The 21,950-nt window shown below is 45.0% G+C and overlaps 2 protein-coding genes across 16 annotated transcripts in view; one reads left to right on the forward strand and one right to left on the reverse strand.

Annotated features, from left to right (window-relative positions):
* The window catches only part of SESN1 (sestrin 1), an 86,908-nt gene extending 79,048 nt beyond the window's left edge, over positions 1–7,860 (forward strand). For all 4 annotated transcript variants that reach the window (XM_075414249.1, XM_075414248.1, XM_009934269.2 and 1 more), the window contains 7 exons: positions 837–1,019; positions 1,962–2,204; positions 3,154–3,301; positions 4,107–4,219; positions 4,461–4,651; positions 4,908–5,052; positions 6,746–7,860. In XM_075414249.1, the coding sequence (XP_075270364.1) occupies positions 837–1,019; positions 1,962–2,204; positions 3,154–3,301; positions 4,107–4,219; positions 4,461–4,651; positions 4,908–5,052; positions 6,746–6,832 (1,110 nt within the window). In that variant the 3' untranslated portion in view covers positions 6,833–7,860. The remainder of the gene's footprint in view (positions 1–836; positions 1,020–1,961; positions 2,205–3,153; positions 3,302–4,106; positions 4,220–4,460; positions 4,652–4,907; positions 5,053–6,745) is intronic.
* A 3,063-nt stretch (positions 7,861–10,923) lies between these two features.
* ARMC2 (armadillo repeat containing 2) overlaps positions 10,924–21,950 on the reverse strand; it is a 104,419-nt gene continuing 93,392 nt past the window's right edge. For 11 of the 12 annotated variants that reach the window (XM_075414257.1, XM_075414256.1, XM_075414253.1 and 8 more), the window contains 4 exons: positions 20,263–20,376; positions 18,696–18,828; positions 16,286–16,443; positions 10,924–11,688 (listed from right to left, as the gene is read on the reverse strand). In XM_075414257.1, coding sequence (XP_075270372.1) covers positions 11,531–11,688; positions 16,286–16,443; positions 18,696–18,828; positions 20,263–20,376 — 563 coding nt within the window. In that variant the 3' untranslated portion in view covers positions 10,924–11,530. Of the gene's footprint in view, positions 11,689–15,339; positions 15,368–16,285; positions 16,444–18,695; positions 18,829–20,262; positions 20,377–21,950 lie in introns of all 12 variants that reach the window. The other variant, XM_075414263.1, reaches the window with a different exon arrangement.

Below are 21,950 nucleotides of genomic sequence, written 5' to 3' on the forward strand. Positions count from 1 at the left end.
CAGAGTAGGTTTGTTTGTGTCTGGTTTACAAGTTGTTTCATAAGACCAGTACTTCGTGTTCGTAGTTTCAGTAGCACAGTGAGAAAGAGGGGAAAAAAATCTGTTATAAAAATACGACAATTGTTTATTTTTGGTTTCCTTAGTATCTCAGAAACTATTTTTGAAGAAAGCTTGTTTGTGTGTGTGTCCCCTGTTGAATACATCTCCCTCTACCTCAATAGTCCCGACATCTGTTTCTGAATCTCTACATTCTAAACAAGTTTTCTGCCAGAAGCGGTTGATTTCATCACCTCCAGTCTGCCAGTGCAGTGATCTTTGCCTGCTGAAGTTGAATTAAAGTTTCAGGCTGTGTCTTAATTTGATGGGGAAAGGATTGCTGTTTGAATAAATGACACCGGGTCTGTTCTTTGCTGAAAAGCTGTCCTTAGTCTCTCCTGCTATATGTGTTTATGCGTTCTAAAACCTGCTTTTGTTTCTGCTGGTAAAGATTCACGCAGAGGCAGCCTTGCTTCTTCCCTGCTGGAGAGTACAATGCCCCGTGGAGTACTTGCTTCAGGACATACAATAAACCTACGCCTCTGCTTTTCCTTGGATATAGGCATGTCGCAACTGTAGCCAGCATAGTGATAATGTATATGAATGAGGAATATTTATGTTGTGAGAGCAATAACCAAAACAGGCTGATGAGTTAATCTCAGGGTTTTTTAACTTCAGCCTTTGATCACTGCAAGTCTTATTCTTGAATATTTTGAGGAAATGATGACTTACGGTATTTGTCATAAAGCACTGACTTACTGTAATTGTTTTCTGTATCACAATTGTGTTTTCCTTTCTAGGCTGCAGCACGGCATCAGTGCTCTTACCTTGTTAACCTCCACGTGAATGACTTCCTTCATGTTGGTGGAGACCCCAAATGGTTGAATGGTCTGGAAAACGCACCTCAAAAACTGCAGAATTTAGGAGAGCTGAACAAAATGCTGGCTCACCGACCCTGGCTTATCACCAAGGAACATATCGAAGTAAATCTTGAATGGAGTATTGTGAATGTACCCCTGTTTTTCAGTAGATGCAACCACAGTTTCTTAGGGTTAAGAGCCAGACGGGGCGAGAGCTGTTCTGCGTTACTGACTTTCATTTCAGTGTTGTATCACTGCGATACTGCATAAAACACCACTTGTGCTCTTGGAAAAACAGCCTGTGTGCCGCAGCAGCAGCTCTCATGGCTGGGGCTCCAGGGGTTACCGGAGCATCTCCTCTGCTCTCCTCCTGCTGCTCACCCTTGGCGAGGAGGAGATGGGTGCTGGGATTCTCTGGGCAGCAGCGGGCCTTGCTGGGTCCGGCAGGTGGAGAAGCAGCGGCAGGTCCTGCTGGGAGGCAGGACGCTGGGCTGCGGGGGAAGGCACACGCTCTGCCAGAAGGCCCCAGACCTCCCACACTTTCCTGCCTGAAGGGGAAGTTGGGGTTCGAAGCTTCTTGTCAAATGTAGAGCATTCCACCCACGGGGACAAGACAGAGGGGCCCTGGCCCTGGTGCCCGGCTTTTACACAGCCGATCCGCGAGGAGTTGCCAGGGTTTCTGAGACTGTAAAGACCAGTGGAAGAAACGTGAGACTGTTGTGGTTGCGTCTTCATCAGAGGTGTGAAAATTTCGATGCGAGTTGGTCTGGCCTCAGTACAAACCACATGGTGCAAAATAGAAGTCCCAGCTGATTCAGTAGCTGAGGGCCAGAGAGGGCAGAGAAGTCATCTCCTGTGTGGTGTAACCGCACGAGTCTGTGGCTGGCAGGTGACTTGGTAACAGGACACTGAGCGCACTAACGGCAGCAGAGAGTTAGGAGGCAACTGTGAACGTCAGAAAAATAATTTTATCTGGTGAAGAAATGTGTTGATGAACTGCATTAAGGTGGGATCACTTGAATGACTTTTTAAAATGCATACTTTTGTCTTGCGTTATTTTTAAAGCAACTTCTGAAGACTGAAGAGAACAGCTGGTCCCTGGCAGAGCTGATCCATGCGGTGGTTCTCCTTACACACTACCACTCCCTTGCTTCCTTCACGTTCGGTTGTGGAATCAGCCCGGAGATCGACTGCGAAGGGGGTCACACCTTCAGGCCCCCTTCCGTCAGTAACTACTGCATATGCGATATTACAAATGGCTACCACGGGGCAGATGAAATTCATGCCAGCCCAGCTGGAAGTATTCCAGTAAGTATCTGTCTGAACAAACAGTCTCTTTCAATAGTAGCGGTTTCTTTGTAAACTTACTACACGGAGGGTGCCCGTCCCTTTTCGTTCAGTGAGGGTGGAATTGAGTAGCCTAATCCAGATGAGGGCTAACCAGTTGAAAAGATACTGCTCACTGATCTGTACTTGCTTCCACTTAGTGACAAGCATGATGTGAACTAAGCATTGGTTTAAGAACAGTGATAACAGGGTATTTTCCATGCAGGTTCCTTGCCTGTGAGACTTTACTGCAGTAGTGTGGGTGGCATTTAAATTTAATCTGATGAGCTTGGTGGTTCTCTGAAGAAGCAAACTGACTGCAAAAGGCAGAGAGGAAGGGGGCAGAACTGTATAAACTGAAGATAACTTTATTTTGCTTTGTGCTGATGGATTTTTGCAAGACCAGATACTGAATTAACAGTGTGTTGTGGTGTTGAAACGGCTCTTGTGAAAGAAGATTATCTTGCACTAGCTTTCCTTTGAGGCTTCATTAAATCTGCATTTACACTCACTCTTCCTTTTTCCTTCAATATGTTTCTTTTCTGTGAGCAAAGAAGGGGAAAAATACAGTTGGGTAGTAAATTGTGGTTACTTCCTCTGTCAGAATTTCTGTTGCAGATCCTTGGTTTAGAGTTGTTAAACGCTTAGATTAAGTAAGAGAAATTACTTTAATTTTAGTGTGAGGACCACTTGTTCCAAAAAGTTGTGACCCTTAAAATATGCTAAAAATACTAGGGATCTAATTGAGAAAAGATGACGACTAAGTGTGAACTGTTGGGTCAGTACAGATTTCTTTCGAGAACCGTTTTCCTCGAGAAACAACATAAATGAAAGACATAGCTTGTGTTTAAATTTTCTGGCTTGACTACTTCTGCCATCATTGCCAGTTCTCGTTACGTGGAAATGAAATGTTTTTTTTCTCCTTTTCAAGTCTCCAGAGTCTGTCTGTGAAGTTGAAGCTCTTATGGAGAAAATGAAGCAGCTGCAGGAGTGCAGAGACGAAGAGGAAGCCAGCCAGGAAGAGATGGCTACACGTTTTGAAAGAGAGAAGAGAGAAAGCATGTTCGTGTGTTCTTCAGGTAGAACGCATGTAGTGTGTATATATATTTATTTAGGCTTTTCCAGATCAAAAAGAGTGTTACGAGATGTCTCAAAAACATTACCGTTTCTTTGAAGGGATCAAGATGAGGCGTGCTTTGTTTTCTTCCGGGAACCTTTAAAAGCAAAGTAGTGCCAAGATTTGTGGCCTGTCTCAAATGCACCGTAATACTCACTGACCAACACTATGTTTAATAGAAATTTCCAACAGAAATGGAATCCTCTCTTGAGAGATTTACAAGTTTCACAAGAGATTTAAGCATCTCGCAAGACATTGTAAAGTCCTGTAACACAGTTAGCTGTTTAAGCGTACCAAACATTACCTTTCAGGTGACTCTGAGATAATACTTAATCTGTTACAAGCTTAGGGTTGTTGGGGGCTCTTCAGCAGAGTGTCCTCTAACATAAACTTGGCATGGAAGTCTTAGAGGTCTCTCTTTCTAATAAGCTCTCTGTTCCAAAACAGATTTTCCCTTGACATTTTTACAGACCTCTTGAGTTAGGAGCAAAGTGTCCCCTTGGCTTAGGGGACAGAGCGAAGACTGGTAGACAAAAGAAGGGAGGAAAACGTTGTTTGTCTGTAAGAAAGAATCTGAGTGTTTTTCATGGAGTTGCCTCTAGAAACCATAGTTGCAGTCACAGTGAGCTGTACCAAAGAATTTGTGTGGCCAGTGAAACTGTGTGTTTAAAAAGCACAGAGACTCCCATTCTTCTGTAGGAGTTCCACGAGCACACTTCCGGTCTGTTCTTACTGAAATTGTGTGAAATTCTGTTTGAAATTAACAGAAGATGAAGAAGCGGCAGCGACCAGAGATGTGTCTCGTCACTTTGAGGATACCAGCTATGGTTACAAGGACTTCTCCAGGCATGGGATGCACGTGCCCACCTTTCGTGCTCAGGTAACGGGGACGGGGACTGCTGTCAGGAAGCTTAGCGCGCAGTCTGTCTGTTGAGCCGAATGCCAAACCTGGAAACTGCTGTGCTGTAGCTGGCTGTCCCCTGGGCGAGAAGACTCAATGAAAGCAAATGAACAGCTCGCCCTGCCCCGCTTATTTGCCCCGAGATAAATTACATTAAAGCACTCGGCCTTCACAAGTTAATTTCTGAAATGCTCCACTCTGCATTTTTGCTTATTCTAAGGATTATTCCTGGGAAGACCATGGCTATTCCTTGGTTAATCGCCTTTACCCAGATGTGGGACAGCTACTTGATGAGAAGTTTCATATTGCTTATAATCTGACTTACAACACGATGGCCATGCACAAGGACGTGGATACCTCAATGCTAAGACGAGCTATTTGGAACTATATTCATTGTATGTTTGGAATAAGGTCAGTCTTACTACTTTTGTTCTAAACACATCAGACTTGACAGCGTTGGCTTTTATTTTTTTTTTTTTCGTTCTCAGATTGAAGCAAAGCTATTCATTAAGCACATGTGCATGTATTTTTAAACATATTTTCATTTATGGGGAAGGGCCGTAGTGGGACAAATTACACAGTAATTTATTTTGCCGTAGGGACTTACAAACAATGCAAGTGAAATAACTGGTGCTTGAAAATGAAAGTGTTTTTCTTTCAATTCCAGATATGATGACTATGACTACGGTGAAATTAATCAGTTGTTGGACCGCAGCTTTAAAGTTTATATCAAGACTGTGGTTTGCACTCCTGAAAAGACCACAAAAAGAATGTATGATAGCTTCTGGAGGCAGTTCGAACACTCTGAGAAGGTACAGTTTGCATGCGCGCTGTGGGACACGGGCGGTGGATCCGTTTGCCATGCTGACACCCGCAGCTACCCCAACAGCGTTTGGGCTTTAGCTGGTGATAGTGGGAGTGTGCTCACGCTCGGTCAGTTCCTCAGGAGGTGCAGTACTTCCCAGGCCGAAATAATTTTCCGTTTCCTACTGAACGTTTGCTAGCTAACGGCTAACGTGGGCTGTGCGAGCCCTGAGCTGTGTGGGGAGGTCAGACACATAAATGGGACGGCTTCAGCCCGACTGCAGCTTTCTCTGCCACTGTCAGCTGGGGTCGCCTGGGACCCAGAGAGGCAGGGAGGAGATGTGGGATCCATCCCTCAGCGTCGGACACGGAGCAGCGGAGCTTGCTGGCCCAAGGTCGTTGCAGCCTTATGATCATTTTCTGCATGAATTGGCCCCAAAGCAGTTACTTTGTGTTAAAGTCTAAGGTCCTGCTGCCGGGCTGCGGGCTGAATTGCACTAATTCCACTAATGTTTCCTGCTGCTGACTCTCATGTCTGCTCCATCAAGTCCACATCCTCCAGTTTTTCTTTGGAAAAATATTTCTAAGCCCTACTTAAAAGCAATGCTAATACAGTGCTGAAACATAAATGTGCCTCAATCAGTGTTCATTTCATCAGAGGCTCAACTCCTTGCTAAACTCCTTGTGCAAGTAGTTTAGAGATACCCAGTTGTAATAGGGGTATTATAACCACAATGCTTTAAGGTTGTTCAAGTAAAATAATAGATATGTTTGTTTTGGTTAGACTGATAGAGACAAGCTTTTCAAGCACACAAACCCTTGTTTAAATCCCAAAACTTTGCATCTCCGTAGCCATCAAAATGCAAGGATCTCACATGTATGTGTCACTGAACGCAGTCACCATCCATCCGTGTGTAAATCTTGCGCTTGAAACCAAACACAGCCGTGACATGCCAGAACAAACTCACAGCCAACCTGCTGTCAGCGAGAGAATGCTTTTCACCCCCTCCCCCACACGGCTTCTGAGCTCATCCGCAAAGAAATGCAGTAAAGGTGTTGAGGAGATGAGCTGGGGAATGGAAATTCTGACCTGTGGTAGCTGCTGAACACCTCTGTCTCAGGAAAGATAATAGCTTTAGTGGCACATCACAATTTTTCTTGTGCTTCATCTCAGCCAACCACTCCATGTTGTCCAGGCGATCATCACCTGTCTGTTTCTGTCCCACGGGGGCAAACGACCTTATCACCTCTTCCATTGCTAACAACCCCCACTGCTCCACAGATACCGACCGCCCTTTTGCCTTTTAACTAACTGATTAACTTCATCAAGCTAAATATGAACAATTATTTCCAAGTAGCGCATAGTCTGCTGCTGAAGAAGGGTTTGTGTGCTTGAAAGCTCGCCTGTGTTCTCCAGCTGAACCAGTCGGTCTGCTCAGGGATGACTCCCTCTTGCTGGGAACCCGGTGCTGCGCCGGTGAGCCTGGGACCCGTGGCAGCCCCATGCTGCCACCCCGCACACGGTGCTTGGTCCGGCTGTGCTCCCTCAGCAAGCTTTGTTGCTGGGGAGCTGCGACACAAAGTGCTCCCCCGCTGCGGCTGCAGACACTGACACGAAAACCACAGCCCCGCAGCCTTCCGCTCACCGAGTACGTCACGGTGAGCACGCCGTCACAGGGCCACTTCTTTTCTTTCCCGAAGGTCCATGTAAATTTGCTTCTGGTAGAAGCTCGGATGCAAGCTGAACTACTTTATGCTCTGAGAGCTATTACGCGCTATATGACCTGATGTCTCCGGCTGCCTGTCGACGTTGGAATGTTCTGCAGCTGCAGTGTGGCAGAGGAAGATACGAAGCCTCAGGACCAACGGTAGCTATAAGTTAAGATGCCCATTGTGCCGTAACTCCTTTAGTTTCAGCTATTTCCGTGTTTGGAATATCGCTGCTGCCGCTCGGCAGTGAACGCTTGGCAGTTGGCAGGGTTGTGCAGAAGTGCTGCCTGCTCACGGTATTTTGGCTTTAGACAGCCCGGGACACTCTCTGAACTTGTGGCAATATAGCAAATGATAGATACATAGATCTTGTGTTAAGGCAAATGCTGCGGGAGTTGGAGCGTGAAAAGAAGTGGGACTTGACATTTGCTTCCCCTACGAGAATAATTTTAGAAAATCTTGATGCTGCTATTTGTGCTGGTGGAGTGAACAGACACAGGCTGTTCCAGTTAAGCTAAAAGTGAAAGTGAGCACTGCTATTGTCTGAGCCTTTATTGTGTGTGGTTTCAAAAAAGCCTTGTTATTTAGATTTCTTTTTCAATCGGAACTAAACCTCTTCTGTCCACACTGATAATTTGAAAGATAGCAGTCAATCTTCTCGAATAGTTTAGCCTTAAAACGCTACAGGCCATGTGTTCAGCGTTATTTGGTGAGCTCCAAAGTGCCATGGTCCTCCCACGGAAAGAGGAGGACTGGAGTCCTCAGAGCTCGAGAGAGATCTGACCGCGTGCAGTAGCTTCTTGTCCTGTTCTTCGAGGATGAACCGACACCTGTTCAGGAGCGAGGACAAGGAGTGGGAATGTTGTTCTGGGCTGCCCAACAGTCCTACTGCATCACATGCCCAACGCTGGTCTTACTGATTTTTGCAGTTGCTTAAATAACTAGGCTAAAACCCATCTATTTTTAGTAAATCAAAACATGATTAAAATGCTGACATTTAATATACAGTGGGTTTGGAGAACACATGAATACTTTTGTATGAGTGTGAACTGCTTTTTAAATTTGTCAGTATTACTGGTATTTTTTAAATAAAGGTAACAACTTTTTCTCTTGGTGTTTTTGTGTGGTTTAACTTTACACTTCTGTTCTTACTGGTTTGCTTACTGCTTCAAAGACCATTTAAAAATGTTTGAAACGGTAATTGAGCAAACATACTTAAAATGACAAATGTGACTTTTTCAACTGCATCTAAGATGATGGGAGAAAACAAAGTTTAATAGATCTAGATCTTCACTACAGTAGGAACACCTCTTACCCACTCCTGACTGTTTTCATCCTTCCCACAGTCCCCCATCCTCTCTTCAGGCATGCTCTGCCGTAAAGGGTTTCCTCTTTCCTCATGGATAATGGGTGCGATACAATTTTGGAGATTCCAGCTGTATGTTTATATAATCGCTTCTTTTCAATAACTAGGTCTAAATGCTATTTTGAGACTTAAACTGATACTAAAATCCTTCAGTAGTGAACTTTGTTCCAGATTAGGCTGCTGATTTTCACAGGCAAGTGCCAAAAGGATACCTGGCAGCAGCAGCGTGGTCAGGTCCGCACGGCAAGAGGCACCGGGAGGGGGACTGGCTGCGAGGGAGCGACAAACTCTGCTGGACGTGCTCCTACAGCTGGCTGTCACGGGAGTCACAGTGCACTCGAGCGTAGAAGCTCCTACCTGCTTACAGGAAGGGAGGAGCCTCGTTTGTCGGGCAGGAAAGAAATGGATTTTCTCAAGCCCACAGGTAGAATTAAATTAAGATTTCTCTCCCCTGGCCTGGTTCTCAGTTAGCTGAGACTGTTTTTTCTTACTACGGAACATTCTGAGATCAGTTTTAAGCTTTACAGTCCAAGAAGCTAAAATATCTCAAAAAGATCTAGGGGAGAAAGACTAATAAACTGACAAAAATTGTGACTAACAGGAAGCATCTGCTGCTTCCTCTCAACTAAAACTACAGGATTTTTAATGTTCCAAAAACAGAGCAAGACTTTCCTGTCTAAGGGCATATCATCAAGCTGAGCTGTGCCTAAGGACACAGAGGAAGTGTCTTCCCAGTCTGTAAATGGAGTTTCTGCAGCTCCTGATTCTCCTGCTGCCTTTTTTTTTGGGGGGGGTCAAAGGTAGACATGAGCTTTTCCCAAGAAGCCGAAACGGGCTGTTTCCAGACAGGAAGGTACCTGCAGGTACTCTCTTCCTTTCCAAGCAGTAACTGGTGCGCTACGTGTCCCCAAGTGGCTTCTTACTGACACGCAGACAATCCTAACTACACACAAAGCTACTTACTTACCTTGGAGAAAGGGCCTGAAAATGTTTGGGGGTTTCCCGTTAACTGAGGCAGTTGTGGTCCTCAGCAGACAACAACAAGCAAGACTGCTAAGCAGAGCAGCAACCACAGAAGTTGGTGGCATTAGTCTTTAAAAACAAGAAAACGGTGAAGTTGCTAGACGCTCCATGAAAGCGGTGATGGCTGCAGAGAGCAGTGGCTGCGCGTGATGCCAGGACACAAGGGACAGGCACAGCGCAGCCCCCGGCAGCTGGATTTTCTCTGGAGCCGGTGCTTAGAGGAGCAGGGCAGAGCCATCTTTTCCCTGGGGAGCAGTGGTCAGCAGCCCTCCCCAGCAGCCCCTGCTTTTCCCCGCCTTTGTGGGGGCAGTTCAAAGCTGGGTGCGCATGCCCCCAGGTGAAATGAGCGGAGTGACTTGGTCGCTGAACAGAAGGGGCTCCCGCCTCTTGCCACAGCCGTTGCAGGCCAGATCCTGGACACGAGGCCAGCGCTCCCCCAGCTCTGCTCCCGGCTGTGGGATACCTGGAGTTGCCCTGTGCTGCAGGACACACCACGCAGCGCCCCAGGCCCTTGTCTACAGCGTGATCAGTAGAGACTGACCTAGCTAGCATTTTCTTTGAACAAATCTTAATTGCCTACTTTTCCACCGTGACCTGAGCAAAAACACCAGTTCCAGGCTGCCTTCTGACAGATGCGCAGCGCTTGTCCATTCTGCCAAGGCCTGCTGACAGGACGTGGCCGCAAGGCCTTTTCCACTGCATCCCGCCCTGCCTGGCGCAGCCTGGTGCTTTCCAGCCTTCGGCCTCGACGCCAACGCTAAGAACAAATGCCTCTAGCTCCCTCGCTCCCCCCCCCCCCCCCCCCCCCACGGGAGAACGTGCCCATCGGCCTTTCTTTATTGTCCCCAAAAAGCAAATCCATTTTTTTTTTCCCCAAGAAACAAACAGGGCATTGAAGCAATTTATCTCACCCCCTCAACTTCAGCTGAAATGAAAATGGCAAAAGAAGGAATGATAACTGAGATCTTTCTGAGCTCAGCAGAGCTGTTGTTGGAGCCAGACTGGACCGAACTGCCGAGCAGTTCTCTCCTGCAGATCGCAGCAAGGGAGGCTGCCACAGGCGTGCCCGAAGTGACTTGCGGCAGGGCTGAGCCTTGTCGGTCACGATAAGCACCCGAGCTGCTGAGACAAAAGGATTTCATGACCTTCACTGAAGTTTCCTCCCCACCACTCCCAAAACCTGGACCATGAAATCCCCCTTCCCCCGCCCCACCAACAGTAAAGAAGCCCCCAAGGATGTGGAAGCAGGGACTGAGACTAGGAAAAAAGTTTCCCTGCCGATCTGCGACTGCTCTGCCTCCCAGCCTGCTCGCTGCGTCCCCTCACCTGGAGCATGGGTATGGCACTGGAAGGATGGCCAGGCGGGAGCCTGCTCCCCCCGCACACACCGCGAGGCTGCGGACCCTCGGCTGGCAGCCCCTGCGCAGGGGTTTGCTCTCAGTAATCCGAGGTCAGAAAAGAGACAAAGGCGTCAGGTCCGTAAAGCTTTCTGCAGCTGATTGTGCTGTGACCGCCTGAGGCCAGTGATGCGCCTGCCGAGCTAATCCATGGGCTACAAGCAGGGACTTGGACACACTGGAAGGCTCAAACCTGAGCGATGAATGAGCCAGCAGCAGTCAGAAAGAACGCAGAGGATGCAGAGCCTTTTTCACACTGTGGCTGGAGACACGAGCCCAGGGAAGACGGGTGGCCAAGACAGTCGGAGGAATACAGGCACACAGGCGGCTCCTGGGAATGCGGAAGCAGCTGAAGGAACACCACCAGACTAGCTAAAATCTTCTCTTATGTCAGGGATACGGGTGTTTTGCCCAAAAATGTGACGTTCCAATTCAGAAAAGCCTCCTTCCAGCACAGCCAGACCTATATCCCACAAGGACCGAGGGAGGAGCGGGGATACGCTGTCCACACAGCCATTGACAGCGTTCAGCCTGAAGAGTGCAGCTTGTGATACAACACAGCAGAATGCCCCAGCAGCGTTTGGGTTACTCTGTCACAGAATTCTATACAAAGTAAAAGTGTGTCAAAGTCCACACAGGCCTCCCCAGAGGGCCAGGTACTCCGTGATAATTCACCTTTGAAAAATTGAAGGTTCAGCAAATAGTTCAGTTGCGTTTTCCCAGCCAAGAAACTATGCAATTAATAAACAAATCACACTGAACAGCTGCTTGATCAGCTCAAATATATTGTAGAAATTAATTACACCTGCAAAAATTTCACACAAGCTTCTCAATAGATAGCATGCGCTATATAAATGCCAGGCTTTACTGACTTTTTTAAAGACTAACTTCCCGTGCTCTCCAGCATGCTTACCAGTGGCAGTGTGTAGGTATATTAGAAATATAAGGCTGTGCAATTTATACCACAAAAAAAAAAAAAAAAAAGATTGATTAAAATGGAGTCACAGTCACAGCTGGCAGAAAGGAGTGATGGCTTTGAATTCTGTCACGGAGTTTTTCTGCCACAGGTTTGAACTCTCTTTCCCAGTACAGTCTGTGGTGGTCCCTTAGTTCTCTGTCAAGGCTATAATCCGACGCTAGCTCTTCGTCTGTAATCAAGGAAAATACCATCATCAGTGAATAAAAACATACCCAACTATGTATTTTATGACCACAGCACATACAACTTATCAGTTGTGTATGTTAATGGCTTAAAACCAATCTAAGACAAACTAAGCATCACTGTCTGAGGGACTTGGATTTAATTGAAAATAAAGGATGTCAAGGTCAGTAAAACAGTAAAAAGGGCACTGCAGGTTCTTTTCTTCTCGCACCTCACAGGTGTAGCTAAACCGCGTCTCCAAGACCCAGCATTTACTGTGACTGTCAGCCTGGAAACTGCTTGGGTTTTAATGTTACCCACTGCAATTTTGCTAATGTAAGTAATCAATTCATCTAACTACAGCTGTGTTTTTCCTGTCACAAACTGCTCTGCTCATCTGGTTCATGAAGACTCTTTCAAACTATATCTACTATCGTACTTAAAGAACTCAAACCACACTAGTTATTATATTACTGATGCCCTCCCTTCCTCACAAACTTCATAAGTCAAGTAATAGGACACTCTTAACAGAGACAAGCAATGTTAGGAACGAAAGGAAGCCCTCACTCGCTCTTCCCCCTCCATTTTGCCTGGCATTGGGTGTGGCAAAGAAATGAACCCTTGCAGAAAAAAGAAATCAGTCTCCAATCAGAATGGGGAATCTACAAACACAACTGATAATGCTGAACAAGTGTTTTCATACAGTTTAACAGGAGGATATTTGATAGCCTTTAGGCCATAAATGGACCTAAAATGAAGACACAGTCCTGCACCCAAGGGGCAGCGTGACTTATCTTTGTCCCAGACTACAAAAGAGCACCAGATTCACAATCTGTGGCATATGTAACGCTGTAAGGGAGCCTACTGCACATTCACAGCAGATAAAAGACAACTTGGAGCTGAAGAGAACCTTCAGTTACCCACATTTTGAGTCAAACTTTGTGTAGAAAAGAGATGCTTGAACAGCAACTACTCCCATTGAAAAGAACGCCCAGGCGCCTGTGCAGGGCACAGGGCCTGACAGCTACAAAAGAAGAGGCGACGTTACTCTTGCAGGGACATGGGCTCTGTTCATACAAAGTTACCACTAACGGCAAACAATACTTGACTTCTGTGCCCCTACAGTGCTTCTAAATTACCCAAATTAAAGAGATGCTGATTGTGAGGTGGATTCCAAAAGAGGTTCTGCATAAACAGAAGATGCCATTTAGAGGTTTTCTGTAATAAAATGAAGAGAAAAAAACCTCTTTTTTTCCAAGAACGAAGACACATCATATCTCTGCGGGAAGAAACCCTGTTATCAGAGGTAATATCCAGCCTCAGACATCAGATCTATATTTGATGGTATCATAGAACGATTTATGTTGGACAGGGCCTGTGGAGCAGAGCCACCGCAAACCAGGTTGCTCTGGGCCACGGACTGCCGAGTACTGAACATCTCTGAGGGTGGAGATCCCAGAGCCTTTCTGGGCAGCCTGTTCCAGCGCTTGACTGCTGCCATGGTGGAAACTTCTTTCCCTAATATTTAATTGGAATTTTTCTTGTTGCAACTTGTGCCCACTAGCTTATGTCCTATCAGTGGCACGGTAGCCCAACATAGATAAAATTAATCTCAGCAGCAGAGAAGTGAGAGACCCTGAAGAGGAAGATAAGGGATTATGAGCTTTTGTTTTCAGGAAGAATTGCTTTGCCTTCTCCTGAAATGATTCTTGTACCAAAATTAACTATCTTCTAACACAGACCAAGAGACACTTCTCCTTTTTATTAGACAGCTGTGCCCCCAAGTTGTTGATTGAATGTTTGTGGAATCACTGAGGTCAGGAATTCCAGCCTACAAGAACAAGGGTCAGAACCAGTTCAAAAGCTAAAGTGTCAAGCCAAACCAGCAAATTTCCCAAAGCAAAATGTGAGTAACACTGGTGATCTGCGAGCTTCAGTGTCCCACATGCAAGCGGTACATCCTCAGATAATTTAATTTTCCCACGACCCTCCTCAAAATTAGCACAGTTGAGTGTTGGCCAAACAGCATATGAACTGGCTGCAAGCCCAGGAACAGGACAAGCCCACTGGGTCCGCATGCTATGGGGGAAGCTGAAAACTAGAGTACAGACACTAGTCTGCGAGGGCTACCCAGCCCTGTAGCTCCATCAAGACGGGGGCCAGGAGCCCTGGAAGCTAGGAGGAAAGCTGATACACCTAACATGTAAGAGTTCACATGTACTAACATTCCAAAATAACCTCCTTGAATTGATGGTGGAGGTAAAGGTGAGCAGAAGAAAAGTCTGGAAAAAAGAGGGGGAGAAAGGAGATTTCACTGAATGACCAAAGAGAAGAATGTTCTCAAGACAGAGAGAGGCTTATCTCTGCTGCTGCTCCCGAGGGACAGCTGCTGCCAAGGGCTGGAAACACCAGTCTCCAGGAGCTCTGCGCCAATAAAGTGACACGAAACTCAAGAGCAGCTGACAGAAGACAAGTGACAGTGCCGTTGGAAAGCAGTGCCACTGTGTCTCAGGCTGCTGGGATCAGGCAGGGAAAAAGAAAAACAAATGGTGCCTTTTGTCCAGCCTTTCTCAGGCCCAGCATCTTTTCAGGCTATTTCCACTCCCTTTTGGCTCCCTTGTATCTTCCGTCATCTTGTGCCAGGTAGGGGAAAGAAAAACAAAGAGGAGGAGAGGCCAAGCCAGCAGGTGAAGTGAGGGGTCTGCAGTGCCATGCTCTGCTTCTTCCGCTTCCTGAGGGCGTGCTGATGCTTGAGTTCAGTCCACCGACTGTCAGCAGTGGCCTCCTGCTTCCTGAATGATAGAACCGGAGCAACAACGGTTCAAGGCTGTCACTGGTTACAATGGGAGGAGGAAGATGTAGGACAGTATTAACCAGCTGCTATTGCTAAAACCTGTTGGCTCTTAACACACAGAGGAACCAGATCCAATGGGTAAGATGTGCTTTTTCTACAGCTACTCTTCTGATTACGATGTGAAGACAGACTAGCCTTCTGATTTAATTATGACCTATTTTTAATTAATTGTCATTACAGTTGCATTACATTTGCAATTGTAACTGCAGTTGTAATTGTACATGAACTGCCCGTTCACAAAAGCTGTACTAGTTAATTAGAGTTCCAATTACTATCTAGCCTGGACTCTGCAGTCAAATTAATTGCTGGAATAAGCAGTGTTAAATGCAGAGGAAAAACAAAGTAAGAATTTTCCAAAACAAAGATATACATTCCTTGCTGCATGCCAGAAAATTAAAGCATGATTGTGGCTGTAAGGTTTGCAGTTCTGTTGCAGAATGTTAAAGAGTGCACTAATGACCTTGAAACACTGAGTACTTTCAGATAAATAGATGGAATTACTGCCACATTAAGATACGCTCTATCATAGCCAGGAATGTAATGCAAGGAATTATTAGGACCGTGAACAACAGCAATTTTGCTGTAACTGGAAAAAAAATCCTCACAAACCCACCCACTTTTCTGATTCTCTAAAACCAAAATAGACCACGGGGATCTCGCTTCTATCTGTGTCTGACTAACACGCGGCCTTCTCCACAGCAAGCATACATCTTCAGTAAATTTCCAATTAAACCCAAATCAAAATTAGTTAAGGTTTGCTTCAATTTCATTTCCATTTAAAAAAGATAATTGCAAATGACTTACCCAAAATAAAATCATAACCAAAGCAGCACTCAAAAAATAAAGGAGGAAAATTAAATATAGTGACCATAGGACTATTACATAGCAATTAAACTGTGTAAAATTTGAAGCAAACATAAACGTGCAGATTAGAAGATCCAACTGGGTAAGCAAATCAAGGTCTTAACATGCACTTGTAGGCACCTTCCAGCCTGTATTTGTGGAGGAGCACACCCTCCCTAGCTTTAGGGAGCAGGTGAGTAATTGTCAGGATGGTGTCCTTGCCCACAAGGAGATCAGGATGAGCAGAGAAGGGTGGCCAGGGGACTCCTGTCACAAGCAGCCAGCTCAGCCCTCCCACTGATGAGAAAGCAGCAGTTCCCCAGACTGCCCAGTGTGCGCTGCGCAGTAACCAGGTGCAGCGCAGCAGAGCCCTATCTGTCAGTACCTGCGATGACATTCGAGGACAGAAGGGCCCACATCCAGTGACAAGCACTGAAGGCCTGCACGATAGTCGGCTCATGCAGGCAAACAGGCAGCTAGTGAAAAGCATTATCACAGAGTAGTAGGGGTTGGACGGGACCTCTGTGGGTCATCTAGTCCAACCCCCCTGCCAAAGCAGGGTCACCTACAGCAGGCTGCACAGGACCTTGTCCAGGCGGGTCTTGAATATCTCCAGAGAAGGAGACTCCACAACCTCCCTAATTAATGGTATGCTAACTAGACAAACTAGAGTGGGGAGTGACAGCGGACAACGCCACCTTGGCAATCAGTAAGGTCCGAGGGAATGTGCTGAATGGCAAAGGACTGGAATATGTTGGGTAGTCCAACCATCCTGCAATGCTGGATAGTCCAGACCGGCCAACCACTTAAAGCCGCGTGACAGGCTTCCCACCCAAGCAATACTGCTTTGATTTTGCTCCTTCTGTTTCTTTTATTAAGGAAAAGAGATCAAGATTATGAATCTCACCTAAGAGTGATGTGAGCAACACCAACAACCTGTTGGTATCTTCTCCAAAGCATGAGGCCGCACTTGTGATGTTGTCACTGTAGTTCCACAGGGTTTTGCATATCAAACAAGCCAGCTGCCAGTCTGCCGGCCCAAAGTCTTGTAAACAGTCAACTAACCTGTCAGTATCAAACAAAAACAGTGTTTTGCTCCATGTAGTTTCCTCCTGAGCCCTCCGAAATCTAGGCAGTCTAGAAATGTATGCAGACTCCATGAAAGTTTGCAGGAAAGTTCTACATTAATAAACGTAAGATGCTACTTTCTTCCTCGGTAGCATCCGCGTTTTCATTTAGTCTAGTTCCCAAAGGATGTGAACATGCCTTTTGTCTACAGGTATGTGCGTACGCCTGCTGCATCTGTCCATCCCCTATAACCCAATCGACCAATTTCAATCACATATGTCTCAAATGTAACCACCTCAAAGACAAGAAAATTCCATCAAATTTCATTACATCTGTGACTGTCCCAGATCTGTGGCTACCACCAGAGCAGAGATTGCAGTGTGAGCCAAACCTTACCAGGCACCAAGAACTCATCTGGAAAAAACGGTATGAATGCAGAAAGCGCTTCGGTCAGAATGTCCAGCTTATTACCCATCAGAAGATCTGACCAGAAGACAAATCCAAAGGAATTTGCTGTTTCCACAACTCACAGAATTACCTCTGACGTTCAGCAAAGTCTGACTATTTTGCACATCTCGCCCCTTCTTGTATTTCCTCAGCCTGGAAAGGTTGTTGACCTTCTAATCTTGCTTCCTTGCAGATACCAAATGCAAGCTAGATCAAAAGCACGACTCTGAAATTGAGCTATAACTTTTCTGCTTGTACCACTTACGTACAGCAGCTATCCAGAGTTCCAGACAGCAGTGCTGACCAGTCCCGGGGCAGCAGAAGTAAACGTTGTTTTTCACCTGCTGTCCCTAGGGACCTCTCTAATAGTAATCCTTCACTGCTGTTCTCTTCCCCAACCCTGCAAGTTCCCCTTTCCCTCACTTCCCTGCTTCGCCGTGAGATTTACAATCTGGTGATTGCTAAAGGGAACACGGGATAACGATTACATTCAGGTATGGCTGTAAACACCAGTAACTGAAAAGCAACCAAGAAGAGGTTTGCTTTTTCTCTCCTCTCTGAAGGCAGTCTTTGTGGGAGACTGGGAGGCATCTGATGAAAACCTCAAAGAGCTTGCTCTCATTTTTTGGAGTTTAACTCTCTGATGAGCTTAATTCCATGTTTTATTAGGGCCAGTATATATTGGTACAGTAATCTAATTTCCAAACCTCCACAGAGCTAGTTTGATACAGTCAGGATGTCCTCCGTAACAATCACTTCTGTATTCTCCAGATCTATTCCATGTTGGTTTTCCTCGTTTTTCCTTCCTCCTTCACAACTTTTTAGACAGAGTAGAGAAAATTCTGTACTCTATGCAATTCTATATTCTACAGAATATTCTGTATTCTATAGAATATAAATTCTATATAATATAAATTTCTCACATTTATTATTCAATTTGCCTGTAACTTCTTTTTATTCTTCTTTTTTATCTTTGTATTTTGTAAGTTAACTAGAACATGGGAAGGACGGATGAGCAGACTGTGCATTGTTTACACTGTATAAAAGAAGTAATTATATGATGTATGAACAGGAAAGCATTTCAAAGTTAGGCGTATTGTTTCATAAATGTGGGTTGTATCAACTGCTTTACAAGCACAGGAACATGATCTTTCATGTTGCTCCAATTAAGTTGGATCCGCTATTATCTGAACATCAAAGCCGCAAGTGTTGCATCCACAGTGGTTTTTCAAGATCTAATACCACTTACAATAAAGTGCCTTAAACTTGAACTCTCAGACAGAGGCGGCTCAGGAGCTATTTACTCTACACCAGACAGGAGCTATTTACGCTACACCAGACAGTTCTCCCCGCAGTACTGAGTAGTTGCAAAAATTGCAAGAGTCCACGTGGGGTATCATAGCTCTTGAAGTAATCTTCACACTTAAAACAGATACACATTAATGGTGCCTATTAACAGTAGCCCACATAGGATCCAGCTAAGCCAAGCACAAGCAACTACTGCAAAGCCAAGCCTTCTTGCTTTGTTGTACGGTATTCTCCTCTGCTGTGTGTATCAGGAGGATCTCTGGGAAATTATTCAGTGGTTCTTGGCTCTGCAGTAGGCTAAACCACTGTAATGCCTGCACAAAACGTACGCAAGAATATGAAAGGCTTTTCCTTGAAGAACATTAGATGCTGCATATCAGTTAAGTATGTATCCTTATTACAAGTTATTGGCTCCAGTAAAAAAGAATCCAATTCAAACTCTTTGGCCAAACTACTGGAACTTGTCTTTTTCATAAGCATAATCAGGAACTTACTTTCCGATTCCTCCTTCTTCCATCAGAAGAGCTCGTTTGTTCTTGTCTACTGTGAGATTGAGCAGAACTCCACAGGCAGAAAAACAGACCTCGTGGTTCTTGGCGTCAAGTAAAGCAATCACGAATTTGTATACTGGATTGTAAAGGAAAACAGTATTACTGGGAGGATGGACTTACCGTACAAGTGGCATTACTACATACTTATTAAACCTGTATACTTAGAAAGCAGTCAAATGCAGGATACCCTACCCAAAAATTTAACCTTGTAGCATATTACTGTGGCATCTGTAGAACAGGCATATGAACCAGAGTAACAGCCATTATAACATCATGCTGACACCAGCTTTCTTCAAAGCAACACATGAAAATTTTAGTTATAACAATACACCAAAGAAATGTAAAAATCGAATCGAAGAGGTTAAGTTCACCAAACTGAACTACAGCTTATTTCTTAAAAGTATGAGCCTCCTTTCAATCACACAGTCAGCAGAAACTGCTAGGATTTGGCCTTTGGCACTCGGAGAGGAAGCTCTCACCCCCGTGAGGGGCGGGGATGCCCCTGACTGCACGAAGCCCAGCGGGGACCACTGCAGCCTGGGGCTCCTGCGGGAGACAGGCAAGAAGCAGAGGCTGGACGCGCAGCATCTCGCAGCACTTGCTGACACTGAGCACAGCGGGCGGTGGAAGGCAACCCCAGCAAGGGAGTCAGTCTTGCCTCAGGGAGAGGCAGCCTCTTGGCTCTTCCTGAGCTCAACATGCGGACACCACAGTCTCTCCAAGGTGGAAAATTCAGTCCTTTCACTGAGACAGCTCGTCAGCAACAAGCTGCTAAGTGTCAGTTCTCCCTTTGCAGATACCTGCTCCTCCGAAAGCGGTGGTATGTCCACCCTTGAGAGAAGGGGTTTACATCGTGGCATACCACTTCACTTTGAGCACTGACAGGCAGATACAAAAAAATCTACAATGAACTGGTGTTTAATGAAACTTATGACACACCTTCTGTGGATAGCAAAGAGCTGCCGTTTTTCCCAAAGCTCTTTAGACACCCAAAGCAAAAGGACTTGAGAAGACTTGTACTCTACTTCACCCAGAGGCAAATAGGAGGTCTCTTTGTTGAGGCAGTCAAACTTCTTAAATGCATGTGGCAAAGCCCTAACATGCTGTCAAACGTGGGTATCACAAACTTGTGATTATGAACCTAAATGAGAATTAAGTTGGATTTTCATTTTATATCATATCATTACTAACCTGTAGGATCTGACAAATTGAAGGACTGAAGGGAAAATTCAAAATTATAATCTTTAGGAAAACCAGAGTTTTTGTAGTATTTACCTTTGTGAAGGCACACCACGGCACATTTTTCCTACTCCAATTATTTCCATTTTAATGAAACTAAAATCAAATGGTGTTTAAATGACTACTATTGGATTCTAACATTTGTCTAATTTGCAAATCATCAGAGAAGATTGCTTCTACCCTTTAACTGAGACAGCTTATTAACAATCTTTCCTTTTTAGAAGTATGGACATTTAAAAACAGGACTCCCACAAATGCAAAAGTAACTCACTCTTTTTCTGTACGATGAAGTCACAGATCTCATGATACTGGGAAAGATTGCCAAAGACTCTGACAGCCTCCACAACTCCATCCATATTGTTGCTCATTAACAGCTTTAAAAGCACTATTGATTTGCAGAGAAATGAAATAAAAAGTTACTTGTATATCACAAATGTGCTTGGCTTTTTATCAATAAATATCAGAATGCGAGCAGCAGCAGCAATAAATGTAATAACTGGAACAGTTATCTAACTGTCTGGTTGCACCGAAGGGAGTGAGCAGATGGTAGAACAAGAGCTGAATTGTGTGGGGCTTTGAAGATGAGACAAAGAGCTCCAATATGGGGCTAAATGCAAAGGAACAGATGAGGAGTTATGAAGATAGCTTAAGCACAGTTGTAATAACGGGAGCTAGTTTTGAGTGGGCTCATGTGAAAATCCAGGAAGACAAAGAAGAAAAAAGTGTTGTACTATATAAGAGAATTGATTTAGATCCTGAACAGATGGTCTTATGGTGGGATGTCTCCTAAAACTCAAATTATTTTCTGACATTAGCTCTATTTTCTCTCAGTGCTGCTATAACAAGCAAACACATTTTCTCTGCACAGCTACTTCATATTGCCCCTGGTCTGAAGCATTTACTTGCTGCTTTCCTGCTTAGCAGTTTCACATGTGACTACCATGTAACTTCAACAGATAGAATAAGACCTTCAGCATTTCCTAGGAAGAGCTACCATCACGTAGGTTTTCAGTGCATGGCAAAGGAGTGATGTTACAGAAGTTACATTTATCAGTCTTCTGTGAGTATGAAGTGAACCACTGAAATAAGTCCGTCATATAAAGGACTCAAATCAGTGAACCCTTAACCCTTCTACCACAAAAAAGTGAGAGGAAAAAAAAAATATAGAAAAGAGCTTGGCTTCATTCCCATTACTTCTGTCTTTGAATGTTGCAATACTGAACGTGCCTTGAACCTGTCTTAAAGAGACATCTGAAATGATTCTCTTTTGTCTTTGGGATCCACCACTTCTATCCCACAGTAAGTATTCTCAAGTTGTCTCCTGGAGGAGGAAACCTGCTGGGTTTCCATCAAAAGGTTTTCCCTCTCATCAGTCCAGGCAGAGGAAAGGTGATGGGACTGGTTCTAGATGCTAACAATAAAAACAGGAGAGGGAGAGTGAACGGGATAGGCAGAGAAGTAATTTATCTCCACATTTCTCTGACTAGCAGTAAGAGACAGCTGGCTTACGGGTGATAAAATGACTCCTGACAGAACAGCAGGGCTGTTACCTAGAGAGAATATGATGTCTACAAGTCAGGGCACCACTTTGACAGCCAGAATGTTTTTTCCTACTTCTCGTTCTACCTGTTGTGCGAACTTCAGGCTCCGTCTCTCCCCGCTGTCCTCTCTATTTAGAGAGTAAGGTATGCAAGATATAGACTCTCTACCTTTTGCATAAAATTAACACAGTGAGTCCCAGAACTCAGATGCAGTTCCTACACATCACTAAAATGTGACTATTGTCCATACTGTCAGAGGAGAGAGAACCATACAACTCCTATACTGCCAATGGATTTATAAGCCAGAAACAGACATAAATCAGATTTTGCAGGTCTAGAAGATACTATGAAGAAAAACAACTTTCTTACCATACTCTGATGAGAAGTAAAAAGCAACATGATTATTTTAGTTCAGGCA

This window comes from Opisthocomus hoazin, chromosome 2 (genome assembly GCF_030867145.1).
Source record: "Opisthocomus hoazin isolate bOpiHoa1 chromosome 2, bOpiHoa1.hap1, whole genome shotgun sequence".
NCBI classification, from domain to species: Eukaryota; Metazoa; Chordata; class Aves; order Opisthocomiformes; family Opisthocomidae; genus Opisthocomus; species Opisthocomus hoazin.